The 25,145-nt window shown below is 37.5% G+C and overlaps 7 protein-coding genes across 7 annotated transcripts; 4 read left to right on the top strand and 3 right to left on the bottom strand.

Annotated features, from left to right (window-relative positions):
* Positions 1–1,080: 1,080 nt before the first annotated feature.
* LOC114726368 (auxin response factor 8) lies at positions 1,081–8,341 on the top strand. Its single transcript, XM_028912949.1, has 15 exons — positions 1,081–1,203; positions 1,372–1,666; positions 1,847–1,968; positions 2,145–2,243; positions 2,358–2,414; positions 2,508–2,663; positions 2,741–2,825; positions 4,419–4,509; positions 4,609–4,773; positions 4,854–4,976; positions 5,325–5,400; positions 5,947–6,094; positions 6,334–7,334; positions 7,418–7,608; positions 7,810–8,341. The coding sequence occupies exons 2-15, from the start codon at positions 1,624–1,626 to the stop codon at positions 7,982–7,984; spliced, it is 2,532 nt and encodes an 843-aa protein (XP_028768782.1). The 5' UTR covers positions 1,081–1,203; positions 1,372–1,623; the 3' UTR covers positions 7,985–8,341.
* Positions 8,342–9,579: 1,238 nt separating this feature from the next.
* LOC114726369 (uncharacterized) lies at positions 9,580–10,506 on the bottom strand. The gene has a single exon (XM_028912950.1). It carries the CDS (start codon positions 10,440–10,442, stop codon positions 9,834–9,836), a length of 609 nt encoding a protein of 202 aa, XP_028768783.1. The 5' UTR covers positions 10,443–10,506; the 3' UTR covers positions 9,580–9,833.
* Positions 10,507–13,658: 3,152 nt separating this feature from the next.
* Positions 13,659–14,700, top strand: LOC114726366 (phosphatidylinositol N-acetylglucosaminyltransferase subunit C). Its single transcript, XM_028912947.1, has one exon. It carries the CDS (start codon positions 13,661–13,663, stop codon positions 14,570–14,572), a length of 912 nt encoding a protein of 303 aa, XP_028768780.1. The 5' UTR covers positions 13,659–13,660; the 3' UTR covers positions 14,573–14,700.
* A 1,016-nt stretch (positions 14,701–15,716) lies between these two features.
* Positions 15,717–17,015, top strand: LOC114726375 (uncharacterized). Its single transcript, XM_028912954.1, has 2 exons — positions 15,717–15,835; positions 16,107–17,015. Exons 1-2 carry the CDS (start codon positions 15,742–15,744, stop codon positions 16,796–16,798), a joined length of 786 nt encoding a protein of 261 aa, XP_028768787.1. The 5' UTR covers positions 15,717–15,741; the 3' UTR covers positions 16,799–17,015.
* A 748-nt stretch (positions 17,016–17,763) lies between these two features.
* On the top strand, positions 17,764–20,267 carry LOC114726359 (40S ribosomal protein S5-like). The gene is made up of 4 exons (XM_028912942.1): positions 17,764–17,918; positions 19,194–19,465; positions 19,564–19,767; positions 19,926–20,267. Exons 1-4 carry the CDS (start codon positions 17,823–17,825, stop codon positions 19,978–19,980), a joined length of 627 nt encoding a protein of 208 aa, XP_028768775.1. The 5' UTR covers positions 17,764–17,822; the 3' UTR covers positions 19,981–20,267.
* Positions 20,268–20,660: 393 nt separating this feature from the next.
* LOC114726373 (NDR1/HIN1-like protein 6) lies at positions 20,661–21,958 on the bottom strand. Its single transcript, XM_028912952.1, has one exon. It carries the CDS (start codon positions 21,800–21,802, stop codon positions 21,056–21,058), a length of 747 nt encoding a protein of 248 aa, XP_028768785.1. The 5' UTR covers positions 21,803–21,958; the 3' UTR covers positions 20,661–21,055.
* Positions 21,959–24,709: 2,751 nt separating this feature from the next.
* LOC114726364 (uncharacterized) lies at positions 24,710–25,124 on the bottom strand (the record flags this gene model as incomplete). Its single annotated transcript, XM_028912944.1, has 1 exon — positions 24,710–25,124. A coding segment is annotated over one exon (405 nt), but the record flags the coding sequence as incomplete, so codon positions are not given.
* Positions 25,125–25,145: the final 21 nt, after the last annotated feature.

Here is a 25,145-nt window from a genome sequence, read left to right on the forward strand (position 1 = left end):
ACTTCTTCTATTTCTTTCCTACAAAACCCCAGGTGTTTTAATAAGTACGCTTTCTTGTGTTCTCATGTTGTTCATAATTGCTCTTTATGCGTATCATCATTCAGTCTGTCATGTTGAAAACTTGATGCTCATTTTAAGGTTGCAACATTATTATAATCCAACAGTGTAACAAATGGTCCTCACTTGCACCAACATTTCACCATCTGGAAAACTATCGCTTTACCATAAATGTACAGACGAATAATAAATCTTCTGGGCAGAATAAACTTCATACGGAACTGTGTTTAACTGCAACACATTCAATGCCATTCAGGATGACTGCATCAGGATTTCAAATTTTTCTGTTCCTTATATCTTTCCCTTTCAAAACTTTACGTGAAAAATAAGAAGCCGGATTCAATATAGCTGATGGTTTAATTAAAGTGTAGCTTTATTCTCCAAAAGAAATGGGATATTGACTATAACAGGCTGCTTAAAATAACAGTAGCGTAATGACAATGATTGAGGTTAAAGTTTAAATCTTTAGTAGATAGATGTTTATACAGATGAGATGGGAATGATCTGTAAAAAGACAAGAGCAATCTCTTCAAATTTTTTAATGTTTCGATGCAAATGGGGGGAGAGTATTCATTCATTGCCATCAATGAGCAACTATTTGCTTTTAACTTTTTCTCGTTACCTATTACGCCTCAAACAGAGTCTCTCGTCATCTATTTGCACGGCACGCGCTCTATCCCCCTCCCTCGCCCCCTCTCACAGATATTTTATATATTATTTGTTCATTTTAATTAATACTATAATTTTTTATGGTAATATTTTTCACTCAATACTCCGTACTCTGACAATGACCACTAAAGGATGGTGGCACATGCCTGCTGTCACATCAGTGTAGATGTACCATCCAGATTTTCCAGTACGGATCATCCAATGGCTGAGATTGGCTCTTGCCATGACTCTTACAGAGACGCTCCTTCTCTTTCTCTCTCTACTGCGCACAAGTCCAGCTTTGGTCGGTACCCCCTTATAAGAGGCAAAGGTCCTTACTTTATTTGCTTCGTCCGTCTCTCTCTCTTATCACTGTGCGTTTCAAAGCCAAAAATCCTCACTGGGTCTCTCTCAATCGAAAGTGATAGGCCACGAAGAGTGCCTTTAGTTCAACAGTCACTTGTGTTTCTTCATTCTTGCTTCCTTTCTACTACTCTGGTACTGCTCATTTCATGGCGATCTTGGATAACGTGCCCTGCTTTATAGTTAACTCGAATTGGGTTTCGATTCTGGGTCATGGGTTTGCCGGAAATTGCTGAAAAATAGCTCTGCTTCTGGATACCCGTCTTATCTCTTAGCTTAATTTTGGGTTCTTTAATCTTCCAGCAGTGGCCAGTTCTGAATTTTGAGATGCTGTACTTTGAGGAATTTCTGGATTTTGGCTTCGTTTGATTTGTAAGTTTTCTCTCACTTGGGGGTATGGAGTGCATTGGCAAGTTGGAGGAAGATGGAGGGGAATGCAATGGCTTGAAACAAATTCAACTAGGCAGCTCTGAGCTAGGGTTTCATGTATTGTTTATGTGATTACAAGGTTACAAGATTCTGTATCTTTAAAAGAAAAGAAAAGTGAAGCTTGATATGAAGCTTTCAACATCAGGGTTGGGTCAGCAGGGACAAGAAGGTATCCACTCTATTTCTCTCTTTTGCTTTTTTAATATTTTACCCTCCCATTAAAAACTCTTAATTATGTCTCCATGCACAAAAATAATGTGTCCCTTTCAACCCTTTTTGTGTCTCTTGAGCATCCTAGTACCTATTTTCTTTCCCGTTTATGATAATTTGTTGTGCTGAATGATGGTAGGGGGAGGAGGGGAGAAGAAATGTCTGAATTCCGAGCTATGGCATGCATGCGCGGGTCCTCTCGTGTCCCTACCAAATGCAGGGACTCGTGTGGTTTACTTCCCTCAGGGTCATAGCGAGCAGGTGCTTTTTAGTACCCCCTACTCTACTCTAGATCCTTTAGTATTATCTTGTTTGCATACTAGCTTAGATACAGAGACTTTCTTGCTTATTTAGCTCAGTAGTAGTTCGTGGTAGCTGCGAGTGGACAATTTTTGGAATGGAAATTGAACTAAACTTGTCATGAATCATGATTGTAGGTTGCAGCCACAACTAACAGAGAACTTGATGGGCACATACCCAATTACCCGAGCTTGCCGCCCCAGTTAATTTGCCAACTTCATAATGTCACAATGCATGTGAGTATCATAATGTTTCCCTTGTAAATGTAATAGTTGATTACTTGAGTCGTCTTTGAAACATACGAGTGAACTATAATTCCAAAATTAACCAGAGCATCCCGTGTTTTTCAGGCTGATGTTGAAACAGATGAAGTATATGCTCAAATGACACTGCAGCCATTGACTCCGGTACTGTGTTGTTAGCTTGATTCGATATAATCATATTGAATGTGTTTCCTTTCATTTTTGGGCTTGAACTTACGTATCATTAATTGCGTGTAGCAAGAGCAGAAGGAAACATTTCTTCCTTTGGAATTGGGCATTCCGAGCAAACAGCCCTCAAATTATTTTTGCAAGACACTAACGGCAAGTGACACCAGCACACATGGAGGGTTTTCTGTTCCTCGTCGGGCAGCTGAGAAAGTTTTCCCTCCACTGGTAGTGTCAATATCTTGCTTTTCTGTTTGTCTCTTAATTGGATGTAGATGCATTTCTATTCTATTTTGGCTGTACAGGATTTCTCACAGCAACCACCAGCACAAGAACTAATTGCTAGGGACCTCCATGATGTTGAGTGGAAGTTCAGACATATTTTTCGTGGTAAGCATCATACTCTTATCTTGTATTTTATTTGATTTTGTTATCTTTTGATTGTAATTTCTGGTATTTTTTAGCTCTTCTGTTTGGATTTCCACTTCAGTGCTTTTGATTTCAACGAACAAGTGTCATACGGAGATTAGTATCTGCTAGAATCTAGAACTTGAAGGACATCTGTGCTAAACTAATATTTTGCTAAGGGGAAACGTACATGTGTTAGGCTAACTAAAGCTTGTTGTACAATGGTTACTTTGCCCTATCATCTCATGCACCACATTTTCCCCATAACTTGTTAGCTCTTTTCGGTTGCTGTTGAGCAAATATACTTAAATCAATATCTATATCTTTGAAAGGAGAGTATCTCGACTGATTGAGATGTGTAGGCTGTTTTACCAGGGGTTTGAAGTATAAGAAAGGGTAATTACTGAATGAGTTCACCTCCCCTAACAAATCTTCATTGTAAACATCTGAGCCAGTTTCTGAAAAGCCTATCCAGTTTTTCATGCCAATCATGCCAGTAATGACTCGATTTACATGTTCTAGAATCCGTTAAGAATTGTCTCTCTGATCATACTTTGAGTGTCATCTTAAGTTCTAATAAATTGCAATTTGGAACAGTTGAAACCAAGATAAACTATTAAGGCAATATTTGGTTCTTGGTGAACATGTAAACCCATTTAGAGAAGATAACTGTATTCTGGTGTTGTATCAAATATTTTTGTGCGAGTTAATGTTTATTCCTTGGATTAAAACCTCAATTTGGTTCTTTCAGAATGTAGATTGTTTGCTCAAAAAAGAATTGTATAGATTATCTCCTCAATTTGGTCTCATAAAATAGAGTATTTCTCTAGTTGTCCCATTATAGATTGTCTTCGCAATCTGATTTTTCCTGGTTTGGTTGTTCAATACTTTCTTTATGTCAATCTAGTACATGTGAAATTAATGTGATGACAGAGAAATTATTTTGGTCCTTTAGGAGAATTATGTTCTAGTCTGGTCTCACACATAGAGAATCTTTGAATCTAGTTCCCTGTAGAATTGGTTTTTTAATTTCTCCCTCATATACCATGGCAGACAGACAAGTGCAAGATTGTATGCCAGTTTGTTCTGTTTGGCAAGCACAACTGGTTGCCATGATACGTTATGTCTAGCTTTGTACGATAATCTGTAGGATTGCCTGTTTCTTACTTCATTAGCAGCGCTTGTACAAACATGCTCATCAGCTAAGTTCCCTCTCATATAAACTGGTCTTGTACGTTATTGGAGCGCCTTTTTCTTCAAAATATTACCAATGTTGGTAGCACATGATTTGTACTGTTTATTGTATACTTGAAAGGAGAAATAGTTTTGAATTTGATGTAATTTTCTTTTGTGGAGTAATACTTTATTTGGTTAAATGGCTTCCCTCCATTTCTTCTACTAGGTGTAGTGGTTTCTCTGCAACTTTTTCTGTTCCACCTGTGTTTCAACTTTGACTGAAAAGTCACCTAAAATTCTTGAAGCAATCTATATGCCCACATGTTGATGTGACCTTGTATTGGCATTTTTCTATCTCCTAGTCAAACTGATATGCCTGGTTCTTTTGTATCATTGCAGGACAGCCAAAACGACACCTTCTTACAACAGGCTGGAGTGTATTTGTTAGTGCCAAGAGACTTGTTGCTGGAGATTCTGTGCTCTTTATATGGTATGTATTTCCCTTTTCTATTTTTGGTCCCTTTTTTCCCCATGGACGCTGGAAATTGATATTTTTTTTTTTAAATTATAAATTGATTCACATTGTTAGGAATGAAAAGAATCAGCTGCTTTTAGGAATACGTCGTGCCAGTCGACCCCAAACTGTGATGCCATCATCTGTTCTTTCAACTGATAGTATGCACATTGGACTTCTTGCAGCTGCTGCTCACGCTGCTGCAACTAATAGCTGTTTCACAGTTTTCTATAATCCAAGGTTGTGAGTGTTGACTTATGTCCACCTCTAACACTTGTGTGAAATCATAATACTTCTTTTGACGCCTGAATCATGGGCAGGGCTAGTCCTTCTGAGTTTGTCATACCACTTTCAAAATATGTCAAGGCTGTGTACCACACACGTGTTTCAGTTGGCATGCGATTCAGGATGCTTTTTGAGACTGAGGAATCAAGTGTACGCAGGTATCAGTAGCCATTTATATTTATTCTCTTCAGCACTTTTTTTTTTGGGGCCTCTGTTGACTGTTTTGGCACTCTTAGATCAGTAGTTTTATTTCTCATAGGTAGATAAGGTTGTCTTACAGAAGAGCCTGTTATATGTATGCCGGCTTACTGATATCCTGCCTAGTTTTTCTGGCATCTAAGTCTATTATAAGGATGCAATTTTCTTGACATGTAGGCTTCTGTTTTTGAAAAGCCATGTAGCAAACACAAGTTATTAGATAGGCTAATTTACTTGGCTGCTTAATTGCAAACACAATTAAAATAGGGTAGTTTGGCACTCATCTGACACAAATCACCTTCTCGCAGGTACATGGGTACGATAACTGGTATAAGTGATCTGGATTCTGTTCGTTGGCCAAATTCTCACTGGCGATCTGTTAAGGTAATTAAAATTACATCTTAACATGTTCTTAAGACTAGGCACCATTATGTATAAGATCTTGTTTGTGAAATATTGTTCTTCTCCTCTGCAATGTACCTGTTCTGTGGCTTGTGGAAGGACAAGGTGGTTGCCTTATCAAATTTTTATCCATATTAGGTTAATGCACCTATAAAGCTATTTAAATCTTGTTTCATATTCTGTCTTTCATTTTCTTTTCCCTCATATAATATGAAGTGTCTTGCAATGTGACTGGGTGATGCTGCAGGATATTCAAGATGTGTAAATTTACGGTGGATTTCATGTATTGATAAATCCATTTTAATGTCATTTAACTGTACAAGTGAATGTTCTTCTAAGTAGCTATTATGTTGCTTGAATAATAGATTGCTCTATAGCTACAGGCTTGTAGGAGATTCAGGTTAACAGATTTTGTTCCATTACTTATAATGTGTAATGAATTGAAATACAATAGACATTTCAAAGGAAGTTCTCTTCCCTTTATATTGAGGAGTCTGCAATTTCTGCCTTTTCATCCTTTGCGCATAGGTTGGTTGGGATGAATCAACAGCAGGAGATAGGCAGCCGCGGGTATCGTTATGGGAAATTGAGCCTTTGACAACATTCCCAATGTATCCATCACTATTTCCCCTCAGATTGAAGCGGCCATGGCATCCTGGATCTTCGTCTTTGCATGGTACTTGTTAGACTCAATCTTGAAATTTGCTCTTCTCTTGAAAAATGTGTTCAAGTTCATTCAATTGTCAAATTGGCTTAATAAAATGTCGCCTGAAGAATTTTCACTACACATGCACTTAGGCTTATGTTTGCTAACAAATGACTATGCATGAAAACCAAGGTATCCAGCTGCTGGCTCTCTTCATCACTTATTTCTTGTCTCCTTGCCCTTACCCATGAACTGTGATTCTTTTGTAGATGGAAGAGACGAAGCAGGGCTGATGTGGCTGAGAGGTGGACCTGGAGATCAAGGTCTCAACTCCCTCAATTTTCAAGGTGGTGGTTTGTTGCCGTGGATGCAGCAGCGACTAGATCCAACTGTGCTAGGAAATGACCATAATCAACAGTATCAAGCCATGCTGGCTGCTGGTTTGCAGAACCTAGGGAGCGGAGATCTCTTGCGTCAACAAATGATGCATTTGCAACAACCCTTCCATTTTCTTCAGTCAGGAAACCACAATCCTCTGCAGCTTCAGCAGCATCAAGCAATTCAGCAATCGATGAGTTCTAATATCCTTCAGCCACAGACTCAAGTGTTGGCAGAGAACATGTCTCAGCACCTCCTTCAGAAACCACATAACAATCAAGAAGACCAAGTGCAGCAACAGCAGCAGCCTCAGAATAGTTATCATGATGCATTTTTTATTCAGGGTGACCAGCTCCCACCGAGGCAACACTCCCATGCTCCTTCACCATCATATTCAAAACCTGATTTCTTTGATTCAAGCATGAAGTTCTCGTCGGTTTCCCCAGGGCAGAACATGCCCAGTTCACTTTGTCCGGAAGGGAGTAGCAATCTTTTCAACTTACCAAGAAGCAGTCAATCCATGCTGACTGAACAATTGGCCCAACAATCATGGAATCCGAAGTATGCACCTGTGCAGGTGAGTGCTGCCTTTGGCAGCTCAATGTCACACTCACGGTATACTGAGAAAGATTCTGCAACGGTGCCATCACATTGTGCTTCAGATGCACAAAATCCTACCCTCTTTGGTGTTAATATTGATTCGTCTGGACTTCTACTCCCCACCACTGTCCCTGGCTATTCAGCTTCCTCGGTTGGTACTGATGCATCAACCATGCCATTAGGGGACTCTGGATTCCAGGGTCCTCTGTATAATTGTGTGCAAGATTCTGCAGAGTTGATTCAGAGTTCAGGCCCAGTTGACCCACAAAACCCAACTCAGACATTTGTCAAGGTTCGATACATAACATGAAATGTTGTTTGATTCAGATTTGTGTCCTTTTACTACTACTTTTTTGTTGTATTCTGCCTCCACAGGTCTACAAGTCAGGGTCGGTTGGGCGCTCCCTTGATATCTCTCGGTTCAGCAGCTATCATGAGCTGAGAGAGGAGTTGGCTCAAATGTTTGGAATTGAGGGGAAGTTAGAAGACCCTCTTAGATCAGGCTGGCAGCTTGTATTTGTCGACAGGGAGAATGATATTCTTCTCCTTGGAGACGACCCATGGGAGTAAGTATATTCACATCATATTAGAATTCAGGGTTAAATTATTCTCATATTTCCTGAAGGATGTTTAAATTACACATTCTTCACTATAAATGATGATATTCACATAAGTTTACAGTTTTATTTCTCTTATCTCATAATCTATTATTCCATTCTTGATCTGTGACTATGTTTTGGCGGGGATTTCCTGCATGACGGGGGCAGATCTTTCGTCAATAATGTTTGGTACATCAAGATACTCTCACCTGAGGATATTATGAAGATGGGTGAGCAATCGGTGGAATCGCTTGGTCCAAATGTGGGACGAAGGATGAACGGCAGCACCGCAGAATCTCAGGACCTTTCTGGCTTTCCATCAATGGGCTCGCTTGAATACTGATTCATATGTATAAGGATGTATTTGCTTCAGGTTCCAGTGGGGCCGTGAGTAATCTTAGATTTTACCACAACTGTTTGAACACTACTTATCGACCTTGTATGTTTAGAATTATTCTGCACGTTATGTTCCATATTCTACGTCTTCATTCATCCTTTGAGGATTTGATGATGAAAAAAGCACTGTGGTGAAGAAAGTTAGGACGGACTTTTTGTGCCTTGAACATGTGCACAGCAAACTAGATAGTTTTGTTGCTTATTGTAGCATTTGATTTAACGTCTTGCTCTTGCATGAACTCATGTACAGTAGACAAAAGCTAGATAAGCCTATCTTCGTATTATGATGCGATCTCTTGGTTTATACTCTGTCGTTGAAACTTGAAACTGCCATTTTCGTTTCCCCCTTCGTTTGACGGTATCTGGAAGGGTCTCTTTAACATGCCTTAACCATATTAGTATATGGTTATGCCCTTTTTCTTTCTCTGTTTTTTGGCCAAAGTTATGCCCTATTTCGGATCTGAGTCAATGTGGTGTGTTTTGCACGAGGTCCATAACCCTCCACTTTTTTGTTTTTGGTTATGCATCTTGTTTGAAGCACTGGGCACCTTTTTCAAAGATTTGAATTTTGGTTCGTAAGGGGGAATTCATTCTTTCCGTTAGACTGTTGGTGTGAATTTTTGTCAATAGTTTTCTGGAGGCTTCAACCTCTGCAATTTGCAGGGGGGGAGTACGTTGTGCGTTTTTCGTGCGTGCATATTTTTGTGCCAATATTTGCTGCAATATTTTTGAGATCGGGCATGTTAGATCACTGGTTATTGAACACTGATTGCCTGAGCGGTTGAGCCCAACAAAGCACATGCATGGGGCAATTATGAAGCACAGGGGTCAAGTGTCAGCGATAATATCCTGTCCACATTCAGTCCATAATCACCCCCATTAGCAAAGCCGAATGCTAATTTTTCATGTAAATCGAAGTTTCAATTTTTGCTGTTGAGGTGCTCATGAGGTGCCCAATGTTAAGCCTCAAGGTAATATGTGCAAGAGCAAGTCTACTCAAGTGACTTTATTCAGGAACTATTAACTTAAAATTACATTTGGAATCCCTGGAAGACCAGTAAACGAGAGTCTAATCTTCTCCCCCCTGCATAGATGTTCTAAGAAGTACTACCGTCCATAAGATGGTGTAAAATAGAATAGATAGCTGAAGGTAGACAACTCACGAGGGGCTGCGGCTTTACTGGCCCCCCGACCTTCTTCTTTAGAAATACTAAACCCAAGCGAGAGAAAACGCTGCAAATGACTGCAACTAAGGACTTTCCTAAAATAGACAATTTTTTCCCTCAGCTCTGGGAACAACCTAAACAAATTCACAAGCAAATCTTAACCACAAGTTTAATAATAAAAAGAAAAAAGATAAAAAAAAGAAAAACAGAAGTGGGCATAAAGATGAAGGAATGCAAATCTCTAGGATCATATTAGGAGCAGATACTAAATAATCGCAAGTATATAAGCGCCGCTATGATTAGCTGGGAATAGCGCCATGGGAAATCGACGAAGCAAAAAAATAGAGATATGACGACGAATGAATAACCGTAGTCCCAGAATATCATAGTGAGCAGATAATATCATCAACGCTCAGGTTAGCAAGGAACTGGTAGCCGAAAATACAACTGACGAGATTCCAGAGTAGTGATCATGTCTCATGAGCAAAAACGAATAAACATGCAATTAAAAACACCAATTCAGGCGAAAAGTTTGCCCATCTTCTAGTTAACTAATATTATTGAGATCATACTCTCACAATTAGGTTCAAAAACTACAATCACCAGATGCAAATGTCTATTATCCTCAATTCATACCGATTCCTTGGCTGGTGCAGGCGCAGATTCAAAGGCCGGAATCTTCACGTACCCCGTTTTCTTAGGGCTATCGATTTCTTCGTCATCATCGACATAATTATCGTAAGAATCGCGATAATAATAGCGGTCAGATAACACAGACCATATTAAGTACAAACCTATCGCAGTGAGAGCCCCACCTGCGACGCCGAAGAGTAGCGCCAGAACAACGCTCACAATGTCCTTAGTGCGATCACGGAACGAGCTGGAATTATGGGACGAAAATCCGAAGGGGGCTCTCATATGTGACCGCCATGGCTCAATTTCAGTCTCATTTTCGTCCTCCTCGAAGCGGCGGCCCGAGAGGGCGCCATCGAAGAAGATCTCAGCCGCAAGAGAGGGATTATCATAGTTATTGTCGTTATTTCCGACGACGTCCAGGGGGACGAAGGATCTGATCTCTTTGAAGGTGGTGAGGGTTGCGGCGGAGGAATGGAGCCTAAATGAGACAGAGTAGGAGGAGACAAAGGTGGTTCTGCAAGGTCTAGCCGTGGCGGAGATGGATAGGGCGAGAAAACCGAGGAGGATGGGGATGAGACGCGAAGCTGTCGCTGAGAAAGCCATGACCGACGAAGGACAAAAAGATACGAAGGGATAATGGAGAAGAAAGCAGAGTCTGTGAGGTCAATGGCGAAGTCAATGCCAGCAATTTAACGTCTTTCCTTCTCCGTCCAATCCATGAATCCAGCGTGGCAAGTTACCAGGCGATTGGATTTGACACGACATCCGCTGGCGAGCGTTGCCCACACATCAGCATTATCCATCTGGTCTCGTTTAATGTTTCTTGTCCCTTTTTTTTTTTGGTTACAAAAAACAAACAAGTACTACATACTTTTTTAATCCAACAAAAGCATGTATTTTTCCCTGGATCTTATGAGTGTTGGCTCCTTAAAATCTTTTAATATAAATATTCAAAGGAGATTTAAAAATGGAACTCTAATTTAATGTATATTTTCTCTGTCATGTTTTCACCAAAAAAAAAAACCATGTCATGTGTACATAGCATATAATATAGATTTAACATTGTGACAGAAAGAATAATATACTAAACCATGAGATTATAGGCAAGGATCTTCTCTATTTTACCTGTCTTTCTTCGTTTCCCTCGTCAACTCAGTGGCAAAATGCTTAGTCATGGTGTCATTTATTCAAAAGATTTTGAAGGAATGGGAAGTGGAGAATGAGTTAGTTTGAAATATATATATATATATATGTATATAGTTTTTTAATTTTATACAAAATTTCAATTTGGTTTCTAATTTTAAAAAATATTTTTAGTAATTTAATCTTAAAAATGTTAGTTTTAAATAGCAATTTTTTAATAATAATTATTGTTATTTTAAAAATTAAACTTAATATATTAGTATTTAAGAATATTTTATCAAGATTCAAGATTTTTAAGATCATCATTTTTTGTGGGTAATTTTAGGTTTAAAGGACTAAAATCATACTTTTAAAATTAAGGACCAAAGTAAAATTTTATAAAATTAAAAAATAAAAATACACTTAAAAAAAGGATCAATATGTAGAAGCTATATTTGGTGCAATCTAAAATTTAGATGTGCTCCTTCTAGTTCTAAACATAAAAACCAATAGATATGTTTATTTTAATAAATTAATATTTTAAATATGTTTCATTGCTATTTAAACAGGGACGGTTAAAATTTAACAATCTGAGTTATTTATATATTTATTTTAATAATTAAAAAATTTATTAATACATTTATAAAATATTAAAGTAACCCAATCAAATTTTAATTCAATAGTTGAAATGAGAAGTGGAGAGAGAAAATAGAATTTCTTCATATGTAATTATTATGGTACTCCAGTGTTTAATTATAATTAATGAAATACAATTAGGGTAGTTTGAAAAAAATAGATAAATATGAAAGATAAAATATATTAAGTTTTTGTATTTAAGATAAAACTAAAAATCAAAATAGCTTTTATAATTAAGATAGGAGGTAGTATTAAATATAATATCTCAATTTATTTTATTTTATTTTATTTTATCTAAAGTTTATACATATTGTTCTAGAAAATGAGATCTTCGCCGTCCATCGTGTTTTAATCTCAGCCCCTCCTCTCATTTGGTTAAAAATTTTGAAGGGGAAGGAAGCCAAAATATCCCCTTCCCTTCCCTCCTGGCTCCCTCCCCCCATTTTAGCTCCCCTCCAAATTGGAGGTTTTTGGAAGGGAGTTAAATTTTTGGACCATTATACTCTTATAGTTTTTTTAATATTCCACTATTATCCATAAATATATTATTATAATATTTATTTCAAATAAAAAATATATTATCTTAAGTAAAAAATAAAAAATACTATAATTAAAAAATACATTATAAAAATTATAATATTATAAAATTAATTGTTTTTTTATAAATATATTATTTATTAAATATATTTTAAAGCTGAAAAAAAAACCTAAAGAGAATAAAATTTTATTTTTTTTAGAGCATATAAATTTTTTTAATTTAATTATTTTAAATATATTATTATATTAATTAGAATAAAAAATTACTGTACCAATCTTTTAATACACATATTAATATGATAAGGTTGAATTTTCATTAAATTATATAATAAATTAAGATGTAAATTGATTTATATAATATATCAATAAAAAATATAAACAAACATATAAAGATAAAATAGTAAATTGATTATTATTATATTTTTTTTTCTTCTTAAACCAAGTATCCTTCTCTCCTTTTTAATCAAACCAAACAAAATGAAAATAGCCCCACAAAAACCATACAGGCGCTTAGCGCATTGATGAGATATCACTCTTCAGCGTCCCTTCCCGACTCAGTGCGCCGCCTGCCCTCTTTTGCCCCGTCGGCTGTCATCGGCGCTCTCTATGTTCGTTGGCCATCTTCGTTGCAGGTCTGGGGATCAGCTCGGCGCCGTCTTGCTCCTTCGGGTCTCATCGTTGCCGTCTAGCTCGTCGGCTCTTTGCGCTGTTCTCTTGCTCTGTCGGACATTGTCATCACAGATTTGGAGGTAAGTACATAATCCTGGCCATTGTCTCTTCGTTTCTCTCAACTAAGCTGATGCTTTTTTTTAAAATAATCTTTAAGGGGATTCTGAGAAACAAATAAGGAATGGAAGAACATTGTTTCAAACAAAAAAATGGAGGAAATTTGGGAGGAGAGTGGGTGGAATGTCTGAATTTTTCATTGTTTCAAACAAAAAAAATGGAGGAAATATGAGCTGATATCAGCCATGCACATTTCAAAGATTGATAACCCCACCGGATGTAATATAGGTCCGCCTGTGCTTGTGCCATTCCTCATATTTGTACTGGTTCTCGTAGCTTCAATGGATATCAACAGTAGCCTAAAATTTTCGCATTTCCTAGCATATAATCACCTTTTTCTTTTTTTAATATATTTTTGTTAGTTTGAATTATCTTTAGTTGCCATAATATGTGTAAAGAGTTGGATTTTCAGAGAGCAAATCATGTGATTCATGTAATTGACCTCTGCTGGATGAGTTTCGTGGTTGATTTTTCTATTGCCATTAGACTCCCTCCTTCTGATGATTCGTTCTTGATCAAGTTCCTTCAACAGAAGTTCCATCTTGAGATATGATGCTTGGAAAGCCAAAGAGACTGAGACCGATGTATAAAGATCACTTGTCACCGATTGCTTGAACCAAATGAACCAAATATACGGAGCAATTCTCTTTTTTTGGCGGGGGTTATGAAGTGCAACTAGATCTTGCTTTGTGCTATATGTAATCATGGGGAGTCACCTGAGATAACATAAACCAATTTGCATGGATCTTAGAAGTCGTGACAACTCTTCTCCGCCTCGTCCCAGATGGAGAAAAGTGGCATATGGTGGTATGCAACCTGGTTATGGTGACAACTATACTGATGAATCATTTCTTGAAGGCATGGTCACGAATGCCAGTGTTGTAAAGAGGGACATGGTAAAGGTGATGCTAGACTCAGTTTCCATTTCTGAATATCTATGCGTTGTTGCTCTCGTTGTATTGGTCTGGACTTACACACTAACATCAACTCTGGATGAAAATTCCCTGCTCTTTCTTGATGCAAGTCTCCTTGTTTCAGGATTTCTCATCCTCATATTTACTCAAGAAATGCTTTCCTTCAATCTTCTCATCCATTACTGTCTCAATATTTCCTTCTTTATAACTGGATTATATGTTTTGGCTCCTATATACCAGACTCTAACAAGATCCATTAGTTCAGATTCTATCTGGGCAGTAACTGTGTCACTACTACTGCTTCACTTATTTCTGCATGATTATTCAGGATCCACAGTAAAAACCCCTGTTGCTACAAAGAATCCGGCGTTATCCAGTTGTATCTCTGTAAATGCTTCTGTAGTAGCCTCGGTTTTTATCGCATCCCGTCTTCCATCAAGACTACACGTGTTTGCCATCATGCTCTTCTCATTGCTAGTCTTCCTTTTTGCTCCCCTGGTTACTTACTGTATTAAAAAGTATTCCTTCCGCTTGCACTTGTGTGTTTCCATGATGTTGATTGCTCTGACCTTGAGTTTTGTGTACATGCTGGATCGGTTGCTTTTTGTGTTGCTGCTTAGTGTGTTAGTGTTTGTCAACGTGGTCTGCCCTTACTGGCTTATAAGGCTTCAGGAATACAAGTTTGAGATCAATGGGCCTTGGGATGAGGCGAAGCTTTGTTTTGATATTACTGACTAAGATCATAGCGTACATGGGGAATACGGTGAGAAGTTGAGGCAACTGGCTCTTGAATTTTGAGTGATGGTCAGGTTTTGGTGTAATTCCCCGGTGCATTCCATCGGCTTTGGGGCCGAGTATTTCTGCTTGTTCTTGTCCAAATTAGGAGCAAGTGATGGTGCAATGCTGTACAATGACGTCAAATCTTTTGACATATTCATCTTGTGAAATGAAATGCGAGAGTGCCCTTGATTATTGACATGACAATTGAAGTATTGGTGAGCTAAACCTTGAATCTGCCTGGCATTCTCTAGCAACTGGCATGATTGTAATGTAACAATTTTCTTTTTCAAATCAAGTCAAAATGAACCAATGGAAAGAGTGCTGACGATAAATTTATTTATTCATATTTAATTTATATGAATTTTATTCTATGGCTCATTTTATTATGATATTTAGCTGAAATTTAAAATGAACTACGAAAGATGTACCTATTAATTTGAAGGATAAATTCTAAGGCAGGCTATAATACGTAAGAGTAAGTTTGAACCAGTCTATGGTGAAAGTTCTTAGAAATTATAATTATTTTAAATGTTCAAAATGTAAAAAAATTTTAATCTTGATTGTGAAAAGTTATTCCTCGGATGGTCGCCAAGAAGAGCGGAAAAAATGGATCAATAATAAAGAGTTTGATTTATAAGACCGAAGGCAGGGAAACAAAAGGAAATATATTACATTTTCGTATTTACAATTTTTAATTGCTTGCACCTCTGGAATAATTTTAAAATTTAAAGTCGCTAACAATAAAATTTCTAAATTATAACCAGAAGCATAATTTTTTTAAAAAAAGAAAAACAGATTAAACAGATTTGGTTAATTTTAAATAATTTGATATAATATGGTCACGAAGAGCAACAGTTGATCGATATTAAACTTCCTTCAGGCAAATGAAGGGAATTAATCTAAGCTGGGAGATTCTCTCTATTGCTTGCATGGCGCTTGTTGCCGGGGCAAATCCGTGGAGACGAAGGAAGAGGCTACGTTGCGTGTTCCTGTCCCGTCTTTTCACCTCTCACGGGTTCCAAGATTCCCCTGCAAGTAATTGGGCTTCCTAATTAGCTTCCTCTTTGGTTTTTGAACCATTTCTATTCTTCCAGGGGAAAATCGAAGACCATTCATACTAACCAGAAATGGGAGTGCTCTCGAACAAGATCCACTGGCAAGAACTGAAGCCCGGCGATCACATTTACTCCTGGAGGCAGGCTTACATCTACGCACATCACGGTCATCCCCTTCCCCACTTTCCTTCAATTCTTTTCCTTCTCTCTCTCTCTCTATATATATGCCATTTCTGTAATCATTGGCAACATTTAAGTTCTCAGCATATGAAGATAGGCTAAAGAGAATTGAAGAACGGGAAAATAAATCGTTAAAAGAATTCTAACCTGATTATTGATTATCCTGTGAGATTTATGCTTTTGTAAAATTTTACTCTGTTCATCGTATGCGGTACTGAAACTGCCATACAATGCTTTCCTTTCCTCTAAGACACCAGGAATCTACATCGGCGACGGAATGGTGATCCACTTCACCAGAGGAGCCGGCCAAGAAATCGGCACCGGAACTGTTCTCGATCGTCTCGTCCTCATGTCAATGCCCCCTAATTCCAATGCACGCACTGCATGCCCGAGATGCGGCGGCCAGAGCAGATCTCATGGCGTCATCTCATCCTGCCTGACCTGCTTTCTCGCCGGCGGAGATCTATACCTCTTCGAATACGGTGTTTCCCCGGCGTTTTTTCTCGCCAAAGCGCGAGGAGGCACATGCACTCTGGCTCAGTCCGATGCTCCGGAGCAGGTGCTTCACCGTGCCTTGTTCCTCCTCGAGAATGGCTTCGGCAATTATAATATATTCAAGAATAATTGTGAGGACTTTGCCATTTACTGTAAGACAGGATTGCTTGTGTTCACGGGCATCGGCGTTGGCCGCAGCGGGCAAGCGGCATCGTATATGGCGGCGGCTAGTGCAGTGGTGTCTTCGCCGCTTCGGTTCTTGACGGCTGGTTTTGGTGGCTTGGCTTTGGTTGGTTGTGGCATGTATTGTGCAGGCAGATTAGCTTCTGATATCGGAGTTCGCCATGATGCCGTCAAAGTTCCGGTGGAAAGACTCGTTATAGATTCGTCGTCGGAGTTCGATGAACAGGAGAAGACATTGGGATCACTGATGGCCAGAGGTCATGAGAGTTAGCGGTGGCCGGCGGTTGCTCAAATATATTTACACAACGGATATTGTCAAGTTTGATCGGTGCTGGAATCTGCTCGTGTTGCATGTTTTGCGTGTAATAATCATGAGACGCCTGCTGCTCAACATGTCAATGGCATTTTATTTTACGCATTTTAATTTTACCATAACTAATAAATCGTGTGAGGTGAGTCGTAGATGCCTTGATGATGTTAATTTTATATTTTTATTGATTTTTTGCATGTAATATATTTTTGCAAAATATATTAGTTTTGACTGAATTAAGTAATTAACAATTCGATTTTGTCATCTTGATATAGATTAATTTTAAACAATAATAAGCTCAAGTAGTAGGATCCTTTCGGTTTAAACTGGTTCTTGATCAAGGGAAGCCATCAACTGAATATATTTAGGAGCATCTCTTGTCAGTACACGAGTTAATTCAAGTTCGCACCCTTGATTTTTTTTGGGCCGAAAAACTAAGGTGTATGCAGAAAAATTTTCGCTAATATTATATGTGATTTACTACCAACTACGTAAAGTAGGTTGGAAAATGCAATCAAAATTCATAACTCAAATTTTTTGGAAAAATTACCAAAAAAACGTAAAAATTATAAAATCGCAAATTGGGACATGTTACGACACTTCATAGGCTTTGATAATAAAATTGAATTGCAAATAACAACATGTTTTTTAAAAAAATACCTGATTTATAATTTAATAATTTTCACCGTCTTGTTTTGCAATTTCCCAATTTTCTTTCATTTTTTAAATCGGAAATATCTGCAGAAAATACTTTTTTGTTTTTTTGCCAACCTGGAGAAAATACATTTAGGATGCGTACTGTTGGCCAAAGAGTTTAAATGGGTGAAATACGGGCTTTATCGAGGCCCAAAAGAAAGAGGTGATATAGGAATTTAGGGTTTAGTTGTATATTAGTAATCTCTCCCAAGGTTCTCGACAGTCGGCCCTTCCGCTGCGGCAACGAGCTCGTCGGGGTCTCTGGTGCAGGCGAATAAGGTAAGTTGCTATGGCGGCCGCGGTAGCTCAACCTCAAAGCCATGACTTCATCGAACCGGTCAACGATGTCAAGCTCTTCAATCGTTGGACCTTCGAGGATGTTGAGGTTTCCCTTTTACTCTTTTCAATCACATTTCCCCTATTCATGGGCATATTTCAATCTAAAATTTAAACTTCCGAAAACTGATTTTGAGGGTATTGTTTTTTCTTTTGGTGACGATTGTAAAGGTATTGTTGACATTTCTTTCTCGCATTTATGCCCAGTTTCGGCAGCATATTACAAAGCCCCAACCCCCCCCCCCCAAAATAACAGCCCAGATAATGTGGCGAGAATTAATGCAAAAATTTAATCTAACTTGATCGATTGCTACTACATCTCATTTCTTTCTCTGTAATTTCCGTGATTCTCATACTTGACATTTCTTGTAAGCATAAGAAGACGTAAGTAGTGAAGTATATGTTTCTTGAGCAATCATTTTATCTTGATTTCCAATCATGGACATGCTTCTATTTGCATGTGATTGTGTCACTGTTTTGACGCAGGGATATTGGAAATTTTTCTTCTTAGTGATATTCAACTGATATAGATGATTTTCAAAAATGAAGTGGCGGAAAATAGCATCTATTTGATGATGGAACATTTAGTCGCATATTCAGCTTCTTAATTTTTTTATTTTTTTTATTATTTTGGTGTCTTTTACCAAGAGATTATGTTTCTGGATATTTACAAGCTCAACTTTGGCAAATGATCCATGTGCTCTGTCGTCCGGTAGCCCACCTGTTAGATCTTGAGAGCTAGGACAGAAAGAAAGGGGAAGAGAAGAGAAGAGAAAGAGAAGGGAGGAGAGAGAGGGAGAGCCTAGATCCAGAATCTGAAATTCTAGGAGAAGAGGAAGTTTAAGTCAAACTGAATAATGCTTTTCATTCATCTCCCCTTTTGGCAGAATACATGTATGATATTTATAGGATGGTATATAAACTGAAAATAACCTTATCCTATCCATATAAAGCTAACAATGACGTAACCAACGCTGGACACTTGTAACAGTTAATACAAGACACATAATAAAACATAAAACATATACAACATAGTAATTCAGTGAAAAATAAACTAGTAAAAGCCCCTGGTTCCTATCACCACCTCTCGGGTTCTTGTATCCTCACATTACAAAATGATGACCTGTACGATTTGCTTACTTTACGTGCTATGCCTTTCAATATTTTGTGCTTGAGAAGTAGTTGTTGGGTTTGGATCTATAATGATTTATTTCTTGATGTCATGAGCGAGTGTGGTTTTGTCCTGGCCATGACAGTATCTGTTGTTTCTATTATTCATCAATGCTTCTGAAGGTTACTAATTATTTAGGCATTACCATTTTAGGTGAATGACATATCCCTGGCAGATTACATTGGTGTGGCTCCTGCCAAGCATGCAACCTACGTGCCTCACACTGCAGGGCGATATTCGGTCAAGCGTTTCAGGAAAGCACAATGCCCTATTGTGGAGAGGCTCACCAACTCTCTTATGATGCACGGACGAAACAATGGGAAAAAGCTGATGGCAGTGAGGATCATAAAGCACGCCATGGAAATCATCCACTTGCTTACTGATCAAAATCCAATCCAAGTTATTGTTGATGCTGTGATCAACAGGTATAAAAATAGGAAACAGATGTACAATTGAATTGACCACCCCTTTTACTTCTTTGGCTTACATCTAATTCCATGCTCTAACTTTTCTTTCACACCAGTGGACCAAGGGAAGATGCTACACGAATTGGGTCTGCTGGTGTTGTCAGACGTCAGGCAGTGGATATTTCTCCCCTGCGTCGTGTGAATCAGGCTATCTATCTCCTTACTACAGGTGCTCGTGAGTCTGCATTTAGGAATATCAAGACAATCGCAGAATGTCTGGCTGATGAGCTTATCAATGCTGCAAAGGGATCATCAAACAGGTATACAAAAGGGGGGGGGGGAACTATATTTTCAACCGTTTGATGGAAATCAATCGTGTTTCTGTAGCACTTTAAGCTGGTTACATCATTAGTTCATGCTATATGTCCTCGTTTGTTCTTTGTACGCTGATTCTTTTTCTTGGTTTTTTTTTTTTTAGCTATGCCATTAAGAAGAAGGACGAGATTGAGAGAGTTGCCAAGGCTAACCGTTGAGGAATGGAAGAGAGGCTCATGGACAGAAGTTTTGCTCCTGAGTTTGTTTTGTTTCTGACCTCCTGTGGCTTTTTTTTACTGCTGGACCTTAATTAAAGATATGATTGCGAGCTTGTTTCATTTCTTGAATATTGAATAGCTTTGATTTTATAAGATAGATGTTATTTCTCGAAAAAGACCCTCTAATATTCTGCCAAAAAAAGAGAGACTATCATGAGCTGTAGAGTACTATGATTCAATCTGGGTGCTCATCAATCAAATTAGTTGGAATGATCTAAATTCAATTTTTTTTGGTATTTTTAATAGTTCTTTTATTGAAGAGCAAACTTGTTAAACAATGAGTAAGAGAGAGTTTGGACGAGTTATATATCATGGCTAAAAAAGGTCTACAAATTACAAAGATATTCATGAATTATCATTGAAATTTAAAGCACGTTTTCCAAATTCCCATTCCTCTTAATTGTCTCGTGCAAACAAATCAAATTGCGAAAAATTCTTCATTATAAGTTATATCTCCTTTGTATTTATTTATTTAGACAGGGAGCAACGCAATTTTTGGTTGGACTGAGGAGGCAACGCAATTTAACACGACTAAATGGGATGTAAAATCTTATAAAATTATAATTATAGTCATTCACTTTTTCCCCTTAATCTTTCTACGATATATTTGAATCTGCAGAATCCAAACAATGTTCGATATATTTTTTAAAATAGTTTTTCTTAAGCAAAACATAACAAACGTATAGTATTTGAATAAGAACATTATAAATTGATTAGAAAATAACTTATTTATCTAAAAATTTCGTGCAGTTGCTAGATTTTCAATAAAAATGTAATCATAAAAGTATAAAAAATAGGTATGACTTTATTAATAATCATTATACTATATATAATGTATAAGGGAGGTCTCTGGAAAACTATAATCTAAGAACAAAAATCGTAACACAAATATGGATGGAGAGGAAAAATCCGCAACCAATCCTCCATCTATTATTGAAACATATACAAATCCAATAGGAACCCAAAAAAATAGCAGTAAAACCAGCAAAAGCCATATTCTCTACTAGGAATGAATTCACAGCCTAAGCCTGAACTTACAACTGCTACTTACAATCTTGATCTCATTATTGCTTTCCAATCTATCCACCACAAGCCTGCACCTAACCTTGAACTTCACTTTGAACAGTTTCAACTTCCCAAGCTTGATCCTCACGGGTTGCTTTGCCCTAAGGTTCAGAGGAATATTCCCAGTCTGCTGCATTTGCTCCTGAATCACAGCCTGCAACTCAGTTGCATTCTGTATTTGCCCGGAAAGAGGCAAATGAAGCACTGTAGTGTTCTTGTGACCCTGATAGAACTTAGGCAAAGACCCTTCACATAATTTTGTGTCCATGTACCAAGCACTCACATGGCTGCCTCCTTCGTAGTATATTCCAATCTTCTTGTTTGGGTTTCTAGCTGTGACTGTCACATTGAAAGTTGCAGAGAGATTGTTGTCTTCTGAAAGACTGAACCGGGTAACTGTAAGCCCGTCTATTGAGTATTTGGGAAGCTTTGGCCTGAACACAAGGAACAGAATTCCTATGGTTATGCCTATGGCTACTATTAGTATCAGCAGAAGGCTTATGATCCAGCACAGAAACTTGCAGCAGCAACTTCTTGACCTTCTTTTCTTCAGCGCCGGCGCCGGAGCAGCCCGCTCCTCCACTGGTACGCCATGATCGGACTTTGATACGTCCCTTGGGAACAGTGGAGCTGACGGTGTGTGTGGTGATGCCTCCACATCTGGGACTGGGTGAATACGCTGTTGATGATCAGCCATGTTGGTTCAGGAAATATCAGAAAATGAATGTTTCAATTTCTTCAATGCAGTCCCTTGCACAAGTATATATATGCACATAGATAATGATACAGGTTAGGTCTGCGATGAGAATATTCATAAGGCGCTTCTCTTATTGACTTTATATGGCATGAAGGCTAAAGGCTAGGAATGGTTTTATATTAGAGCTAAAGACTTATCTCAGTCACGTGTACCAAAAATTCAGCAATAAATGGCGTCCAGAAATTGCTACTGTATGCTTCATGAATTTTAAACTTCATGTAATTTTGGCCAACGAATTTTATTGCCTTGCTTTTCCTTCAAGGTCTAGTGTTGCCGCATTTGACCTAATGCCTTATTTTATTTTGGTTTCTAGATCCGTTATTACTATCTTCAAATACTCCCAAATACAAATAATCGAGAAAGTATAAAACCCTGACGCATGCACTTCTCTGAATATCGTGGTCTTTTGCCCCCATACGTAAAATAGTCTGAACGCACTATCATCTAAGCTTTCAAAGCATTGATTTATTTTTTTTTTTAAAAAAAGGCATGAAATTGCTTTTCCCATTAAGCATAATCTGTAATATATATATATATATATATATCTGTTTTTGTTTTTAAAAAATGACCTGAAACAGGTAAATCCCCAAATAAGAAGTTGCTGATAACTTTCTGCTTTAAAGGCGTCTTTGAAGTTTGGCCCAAAAAAAAAAAAAGGCGTCTTTGAAAAGGCTATGGAAGTTTCCTTTGTCGCGAAAAAATACGTGTTCAGTTGAGAAGACCAGGTCATAAACAAAATAGATATCATAGAACACACAACCTGTTCACAACAAACAACGTACGCGTAACGCGTGGTGGCTTAAATCTTGACTTTGCTGCTGACAACATCACTGATCTCAGGGCTGCCATCACCGTCGTGTATTAGAGAAACTCTCTGGCTTGGTTTTGTTGTGGGGGAGGAAGTTTATATGTTTAATGTTCAAGTGGCCACAGATAAAGGCACAAGTGGAATCAGTTGGACCCATCAAACAAAACAACAACGTTATATGAGGTTTGCTGTGGTAGTTGCTTGTTTGAACTTGAATGCTTCTGACAAAGCAATATATATATATATATATATATATATATATAGTTCACCAGTTTCAAGAGTCGACCAAACCTGGCTGCCCCAGAAAAAAAAGGTTCCACTCCCTACCCTTTGCTCAACCGGACACAACAAATATTACATGTTTAATTATTTTCATTAACATGAAAGTAAGAAATAATTAACAATCTATTTCTTTTTTTTTTGAACTCGATTGTCAATAATAAATTCATATTAGGCAGCAGGTGTGTTGAACAGAATAGATCGATTAAAATGAATAAAAAGGGATCATCTTGTCTTTAGGAACAGTTCTGCGTGCGTAAGAAGAAATTCGTTCCATAATTATTATACTCCGTGAAAGGATAGAATTTGATAACCAGATTTGAAAATCTTTTTTTAGCAGAACTGATTAAGACTTATATATTATTAGTGTTATATTATGAGTAGTATTCAACTTCTGCAAGCAAAAAGCTAGTTTTTATAAATATATTAAAATGAATATCGACTGCTTTCAAGCTGCCAGAAAAGAAACCACTACTCCTTCGATCCTTAATATAAGACCTTTTTAATTAATTTAATTAGATTAAAGAAGTTAGATAAGTTAGTTAATTATAAGAAATATGACATGTTTTTTCTAAAACACCATAATCATATTTTTTAATATCCTTCCTCCCTCACTTACTTAATTATACTTGAGAGAGTATCCATAAAAGTAATTTAGAATAAAAATTGATAAATAGGTCTTAGATTTAGGACCAAAATTAACTTAACAATCAGTTTTTATATTAAGGATTGAAGGAGCAGTTTCTTTGCGCACACATATATTTGGTAAAACACACGTTACCAAAATATCATACATTCTACGGTTATAAAATATCATACTGCTCCCGTCTTTAATATAGAACCTAATTGTTGATTGAATTTTGGTCTAAAATATCATACTTATTTCTCATATTTGTCAATTTTTTTCTAAATTATCCCTATAGATATTCCTCTCACCATAATCAAGTAAAAGAGGGACAGATGATGATAGTATTTTAAGAAAAACATGTCATATTTTTTATAATTAATTAACTTACCTAACTTTCTTAATTAATCAAATTAGTTAAATAAGTTTTATATTAAGAACCGGAAGAGTACATTTTATGTATATTATTATTTCACATAAAATAACCGGTTTTTGCTACCCCAAAAAAAAACTTATCTTATGGTGATAATATATGGCCAGCCAAGGCTCTTACAAATTCCCAATTTTTTTGAGGACCAAATTCCCAATTATTAAGAATTCTTCTTCAAGAAAGAGACGACTAGAAAGTCTTCTACATATGTTTTTGGGCCTCGGCCCAATGATAATATAATATAACCTAATATTATGACAGGGGTATTTAGAAACCCTCAAAATCAATTAAAAAAAATGTTTTTATATAAATTGAGACAAAAATTATGACTTCATAAATTTACTTTTGAGAGGTCAATCCAAGCACAACTGTAAGTGTCAACATCTACCATTCATCTAGCAAAAGGCAACTGAATGGAAACATCATGAGGACTTCTCTTTTTGGTCAAGAAGTCATGGATGAATGTAATGCATTGAGAATGCGCGGACATTCATTCATTGAATTCGATCAGATGGATCCATCATAAAAAGTAAACAACGTGGTCCACTGAAATCGCTGAGAAGGCCATTGCTGGATCTAATAATCATACAAGTTAATGAATACAATGCAACGAATAATAAGGATGGGCATAATTATACGAAAATAGTTGCAATTAAGCAACTTTTGAACACAGGAAATGTCAAACGATGTTGGTGAAGCTATGTATCGCAGGTATTTACGTGGATCCAGCCGCTATTACGACATTGGGTATCGCGTGAACGTCCTTAATGTCACCAAACCTCCCACTTCCTATACTCTGAGAATCGCATTCTCTTTTGCTCGAGTTCCAAAAATTAGTTGAGTCAGAAGAATTTGGTTTCAGTGAAGAAGAAGAAGAAGAAAACCCCACATGCCTTTGTCCACTCACAGTGAATCTCATGCTTTCAGAAGATCCCTGGTCCTCCATATCGAATACGCCACCACCAAGGAGCGAATCACCTCGGCTTACTGTTGTCACGTACTTTTGTAAGCTAGGCTCCATGACATCATCAGCGACATCTACCTCGGATTCTACAAAAGGGTGTTCCTTGACACTAGAATCTGGCACCCTCTTCGCATAGTGATTGGAGGAGATTCGACTTTGTACTGGCGTTGAGATCAG

Source organism: Neltuma alba, unplaced genomic scaffold (genome assembly GCF_004799145.2).
Source record: "Neltuma alba isolate B1F8T4 unplaced genomic scaffold, ASM479914v2 tig00012376_pilon, whole genome shotgun sequence".
Classification (NCBI taxonomy): Eukaryota; Viridiplantae; Streptophyta; class Magnoliopsida; order Fabales; family Fabaceae; genus Neltuma; species Neltuma alba.